Here is an 11,243-nt window from a genome sequence, read left to right as displayed (position 1 = left end):
ACTCTCTCCACCAATCTGTTTTGCCAAGTTGACTAATTAATAGCTTTAGAGATAATTGGGATATTTAGAGGTTAAATGACTTGCCTGATGTCACAGCAAGGATACACAAGAGGTAGGATTTGAATGCAGGTCTTCCTGACTCCAAAGTCACTCTTCTATACATTCAAGTTAGTACAAGTATTATCCCATTTGACAGATGAAAAAAACTGTGGCTCTAAGTGGTTAAGCAATTTACCAAAAGACTTTTGGTATTCAGTACAGTGCTACACACACAATGATGAACAAAATGCTTAAATGATAATGATCGCCATCTCACCTTGGAAGCTGATTTTAGAGGGAGGGCAGTATTTCAGTAACACTCTACTTTTGTTTAATGCTTGGAAGGCAGTAGGATTTTATCTGCAAGTGCCCAACCTGAGAATCTTAAAGAATTTATAGGGGTCAATTCTGTAGGAGCCTCTCTGTACTCAAAAGTGTCATTTTAAGTCCTCAGTGCTAAAAAAACCAAGAACCTGAAAACTCAATTCTCTTCCCCTTCATAACATTTATTTCATCTAAGTCCTGAAAGCGTAATATATTATGCTACATTAATAAAATCTTCAACATGGAATTTCACCTGTTCTTGAATGCCTTGAACAAAATGTTAATGTACATTCTTTTTCTGGGTTGCATGTGAGAGCTGCAAACTAATGGCAACCATTTTTCATTTGTGAAGTTTTGTTATCACACTGATGTTTTATGTGTTATAAGAGTTTCAAAATGTAAAGGAAAACACATCTCATCTGTATGAGCTTCCTAGAGTGTTGTCAAATGTAATACTGTCAATTCCACTCAGTGCCAAAAAGACCTCAGGAGACTAGATAGATTGTAAATGTATTTTTATTATGTAGCAACAATCAAAATATATATGTACTACTGATTTCTTCAAATATTAAATGGTAACTTAATAAAATTTATCCACTTTGATGTATTCTTGTACTACTTTGGAATCTGCAAAGATCCTGACCTAAAGAAACAGAAGTAATTGCACAACAGAGACCCAAAGGTGTTACAGTGCTGCTCTTGGACTGCAAATGATGCCAGATGTCTTCCATTTAACCAAATACACCTTCGGCAGTCGACTGATTGTGAGCGTTAGAAACAATAGACGAATATACATTGAAAGTATCACTAATGGTTTTCTGCTGTTTTTTATTTGAATACAACAGTATCCAACATAGCTGCTAAACACTGGACAATATTTGAGGTCATAAGAACATCCACATGTTCTTCCAAATGACGCTTTGGGTCCTAAACGTAAAACAAAAGAAAGAAATGATATTAACAAGAGACAAAAGGAGAATTATTTTGGTACATTTACATTTCAGTAATAAGTAATAATGCAAATGGAAAAACTGAGATAAACTGTGCTACATGTACAATTTCTTAAAACCTGCAACTTCAACTCATACTATTTATTATGTTTAATTCAATTTCCAAGATAGCAAATTAGTTTGTATCATAAGTGTTATTACACTCCTCCAGAATTCTGTTTTGAAATGTACAATAACAAATTCTATACATTCTTTGTTCATTTGGGGGAAAACAACTTTTCTTCTGTTATACACATGTAGAGTGAATCGTCTAACAATAATATACAAAAGAGATATGCCTAAAGAAAGGATCAATGAAATCCAGCATCATTTTAATAAACATTGCTCAATATGACTTATTTTGACTAATATGAAAAAAGGGAATTTCTGTGCTGAAATTTATTGAAGTTGAGAGAATGTAAATGCTAATTTAAAGCAATTTCATATATAAGAAGCGTTGATAAGGCCATTTGGATAAATTTTGTTGCTAGAAAAAATTTATTAAACTAGGATGGGAGAATTTTTCTTTTTACATTATAACGGCTAAGAGAATTTGGGGAAAAACCATTAATGTTTCTGCTCAAATGCAGTTTGCAATTGAATATAAAAAGGTCTGAAATGTAAAGCTCTAGTGTGTAATGGATACAGTAAACAAATCTTTAATTAAAACAATACTAATAGGTGTTGCAGTAATACCCAAGACTCTCAACTTTATATACAGTTGCTCATTCGGTGGAATAATTATTTGGCTATCCTTCATAAGTTGTTTGTTCAAGACCCTGAGGTTATCCGTACCACTGAATTCTCACAAAACGTAACCAGCAATTTCAAATGGATAAATCACAAATACTGTATTTTGTTCAATAACTTTGGAGAAAATTAAAGCATAAAAAGTGGAGCAGAAAGACAGACTTGCAAAAGAAACAGAATAAAAGTTTGGGTGTGTGTTTTTTTTTTGTTTTTTGTTTTTTGCCTCATGGAGAACAGGCCAACATTGAAATACTAAGATCTTCTGGATGATCCTTATGAGAGTAAAAAGTGCCAATTTTTCTCATGTCACTTATTTTAATTAGCTACTTCCTTTTCCCACTAAATGGAAAAGAAAACCCAACGTTAATGTATCAAGTACGAAGAAGTTACAATGTATTTTATTAGCGAAAACAATGTAAAGTAAAAAATGCCCTCAAATACTAAAAGAACTTTATATCCTGTAGAAAAATAATTGAGTACTATGGAAAATTATCTACAAGCTGAAAATAAGAAATCCTAACCCCACAAAAATTAGTATATTTGAGGTATACCAAAAACTTAAAAACAAAATTACATAACACATATGTAGCAAAGACAATACTACATATGACCAAAATATACAGACAATAGGAGGCATACATAAGAAAAGCTTTTTTGATTATTTTTCCCACTCATTTTTTCAGGATAAAAGAATATTGAATGCATAATGGGATCTTCATTTATTACATTTAAAGATGAACTTTGGCCTTAATGTTTTCCTGGGATAACTGACTAAACTGGTAACATCCTCTCCTCAGTCATCTACACTACATTCTTGTGGCAGCTGGGTGTTTCTTAGAGATTTCCCATCCAAGCATGGTCCTGGCCCGAACCTACATAGCTTGTGAGATGTGATGGGATCACAGCATATGGTAGGATGGCTGAAAGCAAAGACAGCTTAGTGTCTTGCATCTGAAATAGCGGGATTCTGCCAACATCAGCAATATGATAACCATGTTCCATGGAATGGGAAAAAAAAAAGTAATCAATGTTCTTTAAAAAACAGGCTCATTAATCTGGAAAGTCTCCTAACAGGTGAGATTTTTATTCTTCCCTTGTCCCAATGATGGGGAATAAAACGTCTATATCCCCTAGGTAAAACCCAAGACTCTCTACTTCTGAACACAATTATATATTTTTAAATATCTCAATCCTTACTTCCACCCCCACCCCTGTTTGGGGGTCACAGAGCACAAGTAACCATTTAATCTGTATGCGTGTGATTTTATTTCAGTTGCCACACAAATATCTACTCAACAGATGTTTAAAAAACAACCTGGATAATTAATTTAGAACCAAAATTTCTTTTAACACTTGAAAAATGTATTGTTTATTAACTAATTTAAACAAAACCACTGTCTTAAAGGTTAAGTGCATCACCTGGTATTTAACTTTCCAAGAGATGAGAAATACAGAAATAGCACTGAATGTCCCTGAAAAATAACTTCCTCAATCCAACAAACATTTATCAAGTACCTATTGTGTGTAGTGGCTTGGGGGAAGAAGATTAGATAGGATACAATCTCTGCCCACAGGGAGATTAAAATCTAGTAAGGAGAGAACTACAATAAAATATAAGTGTATTAAAAACTTAGAAAAAAAAGGTTGCATTTGATGGCCAAGGGAGAAGAGGTCCTTACCAGCTAAGGGAATTAAGAACATCTCCACAGAAGAGATTTAAATTGGGCTTTAAAGGCTCAGGAGGAATTTAACAGGAAGCACAGTGTTGGTTGAACTGGACTGGGGTCAGGAAGGAGAAAAGCATTTACACTAGTTTGAAGCAGGATAGATGGAGCATAGGAAACAAAGTTGACAAGGTTATGAACGTAGGTGAAAGAAAAATAAAGCAATGGACAGAAAGAGGCAAAGAATGTTCCCCACACAGAGCCCAAAATGTAGTTGGACAATCCACAAAGCCTGCTACTGTATAATGTGGTACATCTCACCTGCTTGCCAACATTCTTTATTGCCAGCTGTTCAGGTGTCATCTTATCTTCTTCTTCTACTGCCTGTAAATGAAAGATCAAGGTCAGCATTTTCAATTTTGTTTACTTCTTTCACAGCATTAAAAAAATCATCAAATAAACAATAATAACCTTCATTCATAGGATTCAAAGAACTGCATTTTAGTGATACACTCTGGCTAATCTTCACAACTTAATTACTATCAATTTGAAGACTTAAGAGACATCTTAAAAAGTATGCAAAATCATAATATAAAAAAAATGCTTTGAGAGAGAAGAAACTGCTAATGATCTATTTTTTAAGATTAGATAACCTATAATATGGGTGACAATAGCATCTGAAGCAAGTATTGGTTGTACTCTACTGAGTAAAGGATGAACTTTAATGGGCTGTTTGTTCCTTCCAGTTCTATGATTCATTTATAGAACTAAAAACAAAGGAGAGCAAAGCAATAACTTGGAAAGCAAAGGGAAACCCTTCACAATACTGGTGACCACAGAGATGGAGACAAAAGGAACATGGTACAGACAAACAGATGCAAGATACCTAGTGGGCATTTCAAAGTGATCATCTTAGTGCCAAATTGTCTCATATTTAGGAAATTCAGTCCATCTTCAAATGTTTTCCATACATTGAGAAGTTTGGCCACATTTCACACCTTCTTAATGGTTTTATAAACAGAGAACTTGAAAATGAGCAAGGATGGCAAGTGCATAATTTTGTAAATGGATAAGCTACCTCGAGAATCTGCCCCAGCAGAACCATCCCCAAAAGAAAGGATGACATATTAAGGATTGTATCTACTAATTATTAGATTATATTTCTTTAACAACACACAATTAAGAAAAAAATTATGACTCATAAAAAATGAGCAAAGGAAAAATAGCAATTAATAACACCTCCCCAATTGGGAATCCCTAGGGAAGCAAGGATGTTCATTTTCAAGGTTGGATGTCATTCTTATTATTTCCAGAGAGTATAAATTTGATTTTTAACTGGGAACTTCCTTCTCCATGTCCCCACGCCCTAGTGTTATGTGGATTTCCTTGTTAAGTCACATTAATAATGCTGTGAACCCCAGCTGGGTTTGGTTTACATGTATATATTGGTTATTTTAGGAGTAATTAAACGGCTACAACTCAGACAGAAATTTAGTTGAACAAAAATCCAATGACATTATATATTTTCTTCCATTAATTTGAAGCCAGGTTTCAAATCTCATCCAAAGCACAGTATCTAATACTTTGTTCTCTATGTTCATCCAATAATGAAAATGCCAATAATAGCACCTAGTATAATATCTGAAGAAGACAATAGTTGTGGAATTTGGCTCAATTCACTAATCCATTAACAAAATAGCTGTTAAGAAGTCATGTTAGTACTATACAGATTTTCAGGTAATCTAAGGAGGTGTAGGCGAACAAGTTCTAGCTCATAAAGTGGCTAAAATTGTTTATACTATGTAGCCACCTTATAAATTACTTTCCCCCCCATTTCCAATAATCTCCCTGGAGAGAGAAAGAAATGCTCAGAAACTCCTTGTTAAATGCAGATGGCAAAAAGTACTCCCAGCCATAGCTGCCATCTGGGAATTGAGGAGCAGCTGTAGATTTAGGCATACACCAAGGTTGCAAACCTTCGTGGCAAAAGGGTAAGTATATTCCGTTCGGTAGTTTGGGAGGCCAAACACCCACCAAAAGTCCTAAATATTTCTTTCGTCTACTTGCATTACCTCTGTTTGTATAGATTGAGACCAGACCAGTTTGTCTTTGCTCATATTCCTAGTCTGGCCAGTCACCAGAAAAATTCAGAAATGGTAGCAGTAGAATTAAATGAAATTCAGGCACAGGCAGTGTCCTCACTAGGGAACTTCTGTGTTTATGGCAACTTCTATGATTTGGCGTCAAATTTTGCTTTTGCATTCATGTTCATCGGTTTACTCAACCAACAAAAAGCACTGAAAATGTTTGTGGCTATTCACACTAGAAACGTTTATAACAGTTTATCAACAAAGACCCCCAGATGGCTATCCCATCGTGCACTGTCTGCACAGTTCTTGAAAATTCTTGGAACAAGGTCTGATGCATGATCATAATCCCCTAAAAGTCTCCCCTGTCTTAAAAAGCTTTCACTCAACCCCCAAACCTCAAGTATCGTTCCACCTTTTTTCATTTTCCTTCTTTAAGCACCTGTGGCTTCAATTCTTATCATTTTAGTAAAACTCCTCTTGGAGAATGTCCTCCAGGTCAGATCCATTGTGTTCTTTTTAGTTTACTCCATTTCACCTCTTCCAAACAACTAACCATCTGGTTTCCCTGTGATATTCCATAAGCTCAGTTTTCTCTGAAATAATGTGTTACTCTTAATGCCTCTCGCCCCACTCTTTCCATTCTTCTTTCATTGTATCTATTAACTATACAACATCCCACAAGACTCAGTCCTGGGCCCTTTTTTTTCTGCTCTTCCCCTTAAAAGCTGCCATTTAAACACATAATTCCAACCACTACTATGTATGTGGCTACATCTTCTATATCTCATTAACAACTAATATGTGACATGTCAAAAACAACCCTAACATCATCACCTCTCCAGTCATGTCTTCCCAATTTCCCATTACTGACAATGAAGTCATTACTTCTCCTTTCCTCAGGTTGCCTTATAAGGATGCTTCTAAATATTAAGCAAATAGAAAGTTATCAGAGCCAGGAGTCAAACATGAATGTTCTAATTCCAAGTCTCTTCTCTCTTTATTATATACCACAATGCACTTGGCACCTCAGAAGTGTAATGTTGAGAACATGGGCTGAGAATTTTACAGGAATGATGAAGGAAAAGGCTGTGGAATTAGTAAATAAGTACGTAACCAGTAGGTTTTAAGAGTGTTTATGAGGAATGGTGGGCAAACTCAGACTTGCAGAGGTTTAGGGAATAAGAAGGGATAAAGGAAGCAGAGGCAGAAGCTGTAGAACCCTTGTTTGAGAAGTTTTGTGGGGAACAGGTAGCTAGAGGAGCCAGCAGGATTCTTTACTCAACATGGGGCATTCTCTGCAAGTTTGAAGGGAAAGGAGTCAGAGAAGTGAGAAAAAAGGTATGGGAGAGAGAAAGGCTTAGTTTGCAGGGGTGGGGAACCTGGGCCCTCGAGGCCATGTGTGGCCTTCTAGGTCCCTGGGGGAGGCCTTTTGACCGAGTCCAAACTTCACAGAACAAATCCCACTAATACATAGAGCTGTTCTGTAAAACTTGGACTCAGTCAAAGGGTCACCTCCGAGGACCTAGAAGGCCACACATGGCCTCAAGACCCCAAGTTCCCCACCCCTGGATCAGTGTGAAAACAAGACCCTTCAGGAAACAGGATGAGGTGAGGCTAAAGGTACAGGAAATGTCTTTAAGTAGAGGAAGAGGGACACCTGTTCCTTTGAGAGTAGAAGGAAAGCAAATATAATATTGGGGTCTAATGCAGGCCATAGTTTTTGCTATCTTCCCCCCACCCCATAAAACTTAAGTGTGGCCTGTAATGGTACTTTTACTACCACAAATGGTACTTAAGTTTTCCTGGTTTCCCCAGAAGTAGCAGAAGCAGTATCAGTGTTTTCCCTCTGGCCCACACACCTGCTGGAGAAACCTGTTCTGAAGGTTCCTACTGTTACAAAACGAGTGAAACTAAACGAATAACTTTACCAAGAATCTTCCTAAAGTCATGTTTTAATGATGTCACTCCTGTGGTATGAAACCAAGAGCAATTCCCAAAAGCTTTTTACAGTGAGTTTAAACTCCTTACAACATACTTCAGGACCCATGAATCAACTGGCTTGAATCACTTTCTAGATCTTATCTATTTAAGAGTCAGATAGTCAATTAACATTTATTGAGCACCTACTAAATTCTAGACACTGCTAAGTGCTAGGGGTAAAAAGAAAGACATAATATAGTTCCTGCCTTTACAGAGTTCATAATCTATCACTGGATGCAAAACATATAAAAAGCAGCTGATAAGCTGATGAGGAGGGAAAGAAGAATGCAGATTGGGGGTATGATAAGTTTCTGCAGATGATAAAACCAGAAAAGCAGGTGGGTGAGAAATGATGAGTGAGAATTCCCTGGGTGCCATCCTTAAATGAGGAGGATCAGGGAAGAACTCCCAGGTGTCCACTTTCCATCCTCTCTAACTAGAGGGAAGGAGGGGCTCAAGGAACAGGGAGTGCTAAGCACTTTCAGAATGCTAAATTTCTGGAGATGATGAAGGCAGGAAAAAACAGTTAGGTGGGAAATGATCCCTCTGTGTCATGGACCCCTCTGGCAGTCTGGCGAAACTATGGACCCTTTTCTCAGAAAATGTTTGTAATTTCTTTCCAAACAAATGCACGAAATAAAAAAATAGGATTACAAAGGAAACCAGTTATATTTAAATAGTAACAATTCTAAGTACACAGTCCGATGAAGATCTCCCCCAAGGAATCTGAGGACTGCAGGCTAAAAATCTCTGGTCTAGATTAAATTCTTGTTTAGCAACAGGAAAACCCAGGCCTCTGGACATCATGATATTGACACTACACCAAGCAAGCATCACTTCTCCTCAAAAATGTCTTCACTTCCATCCTTCCTCTTGAAGAAAAATACATTTCTACTATTTTTGCCTTTGTATACCTTTTCTACCTCAAAATCTTAGTACCATTTCTTTGTAATAAGAAAGAAGTTGGAAATCGCATGGCAAATTAGATTAGTGCAGAAAGCCAATATAAGCCCACTACCAAAAATTATCCTAGTATTTCTATTACAAGGATAGATTTCTTCCCTTAAATTCTAAGGGTAATTTTGGCTTTATGCTACCTATTCTTTGAATAAAGCAGACTAGAGACCTCTTGATCAAATGACTTAAAATAACTTGAATCATCAGAATTGAGTGTTTCTATTTTTTAATGATGCTTTTTGTTTCTTAATATTATATGAGTAATGTAATTTGTAACAAATATTTGTAGCAAATATTAAAAAGAAAAAAGAAGTTCTACAAACCCAACCAAATACACACACCCGGTTATTAGATTTTAATTACTATTTTACCATTTATATAATACCGCTCCAACTATGCCCATGTGAACCCTGAATATAAACTTTCCTTGAATATAAAATATAACCCTAAAATGAGATCACTTTGAATGGAAAAATGGAAATATAGTATTGTTGAATTCAATATCTATCAAGAGGTCAGATCTAATTAATAACTATCCATTCTACTTAAGAGGACAGGCTTAGAGAATAATTTAAAGAACTTTTAAACTTCTCGAGTAAGGTTTTGTGAAGAAATCACTCTACATTTATATTTTAAAATGGTCACATTCTAGCAATCAGGAAAAACTTTAAGTTACTGGTTCAGTGAGAGACTATATTTCATGTGAAGATCTACTTATCCAAATTTGGAGAAGTTCATCACCTGGCTTAAGGTGATACATATTTTTGTCCATAGAAATTCATCATGACTTTGCTAAATTGTAGAGGATGGTAACTGGCATTAGAGAAGGACAATACTTTCACTGATAGAAAATCATGGGTTTGTGAAGTACTTAAAATGTAACTTAGAAAGTTAAATTCTGATAAAGTCTAAGATTTTAATAACAAATTCATTTAAGCCAAAAAGTAATTTTTATTGTAAAGCTACAGGAAACATATCAGTTGACAGCAACTAATAGGATGCTGATACTTCTGAAGAAACCTGAGGAAGCACCTTCAAATTGAAGAGGGGAGGGGAGAGAAAGGGAAGGAAAAACAGGTTAAATTTTAGAAACCAGTAGATAGACAACTATTGACTCAAAAAAAGGGAGAAAGACCATTAGTGTTTTTACCGACATCATGACATGACTGTCTCTTTTAAAAACATTAGCCAGAAGGAAAGATGGAAGATAGAAAACATGCTAAGATGATTTAAAGTCTTGTCATCTTATTAAGTTGGAAGTTGGAATTTCTCCTGTTAGAGAGATTACAAGTTTAAAAAGTTGGGGAAAAGAGCTAGCTACAAGAGCCTAATGTATGGGTGCTACCAATATCCTGAAGAGATCTGCCTTTTAAAGGTGACTTAGGGATTCTACTCTTCTTTTATTAAAGGGAAGATTAGTTATATTAAAAATTGTGAACTCCATGAGAAGACAAGAGTATTATCTTCCAATATTCAAGGGGATGCCATGTAGAAATGGGATTAGCCTTATTCTAATTGGCTTTGGAGGGCAGGAGTGGGAAAAAATGTAGGAAAGAAGTAAAAGAAAAGATTTCAGCCTGATGCAAGGAAAACTTTCCTTGGCAATCACTGCTCAAAAAATAAGATGCCTTCAATAGAAAAGGGTTCTGGTCATTAGAAGGCTTCCAGAAGAGGTTGCATAGGTTCTTGTTGATAAATGTTCTGGAGGAGATTCTCATTCAGGTAAAGACTGGACTATATAACATCTGAAGTCCTTTCCAAGTCTGACATTCTGAGAAAATCCTATTGGGGGGACAAACATATACATAAATGGTAATATAACATAGTATACAAGTAACAAAGTAGTACTAAGATAATAAATACTCTAGGAGTTCTGGAAAGAACCAAGGATGGGCTCAGAAAAGTGAGATTTAAATGAGGCCTTAAAGAATTTACAGAGGCAGAGAGGAATGGGAAAACACGTTAAGTGACAAGATCTCTGGGAGGCTTATATGTTCTGATTATGAATTCAGAGCTTAGAAAGCATACCGGACACCACTCTAACCCTCATTAAATGTCACCTGGCTTACTGTAATAGCCTGCTTCCAGTCCTTTCCCTCCCTGATCCAGCCTCCATACAACTATCAAAATAATGTTCTTAATGCATGGGATCGGCTGTCACAGTCTTCTTCAAAAGCCTTCAGTAGTTCCCCTACTGATCCTAAGACTCAAATTTTGTCTTTGTACAATCTGGCTCTCATCTACCTTTTCAAAATTATTTCATACTATTCCTCTTGATGAACTCTACGTTTCAAACAAATTGGATTCCTACCCGCATTTCCTGAACATTTTAATCCCTACATTCATGCTTTCTAGAAGCACACTCATATGCCTCTAATTCAATCTTTGACTCTTAGAATGTGTCTTCCTTCAAAGCTCAGCTGAGATTCCACATTCTCTGAAAGTCTGCA

General features: G+C 36.0%; 1 protein-coding gene across 1 annotated transcript in view; it reads right to left on the bottom strand.

Annotated features, from left to right (window-relative positions):
* Nucleotides 1-861: 861 nt before the first annotated feature.
* PSMD14 (proteasome 26S subunit, non-ATPase 14) overlaps nucleotides 862-11,243 on the bottom strand; it is a 100,240-nt gene continuing 89,858 nt past the window's right edge. Inside the window, 2 exon segments of the mRNA XM_072612154.1 lie at nucleotides 862-1,290; nucleotides 4,088-4,150. Coding sequence (XP_072468255.1) covers nucleotides 1,192-1,290; nucleotides 4,088-4,150 — 162 coding nt within the window. The 3' untranslated portion in view covers nucleotides 862-1,191.

The sequence above is a fragment of the Notamacropus eugenii genome, chromosome 5 (assembly GCF_028372415.1).
Source record: "Notamacropus eugenii isolate mMacEug1 chromosome 5, mMacEug1.pri_v2, whole genome shotgun sequence".
Lineage (NCBI taxonomy): Eukaryota > Metazoa > Chordata > Mammalia > Diprotodontia > Macropodidae > Notamacropus > Notamacropus eugenii.
The sequence above is the reverse complement of the archived record's forward strand: the minus strand, read 5'-3'. Positions and strand labels throughout refer to the sequence as shown.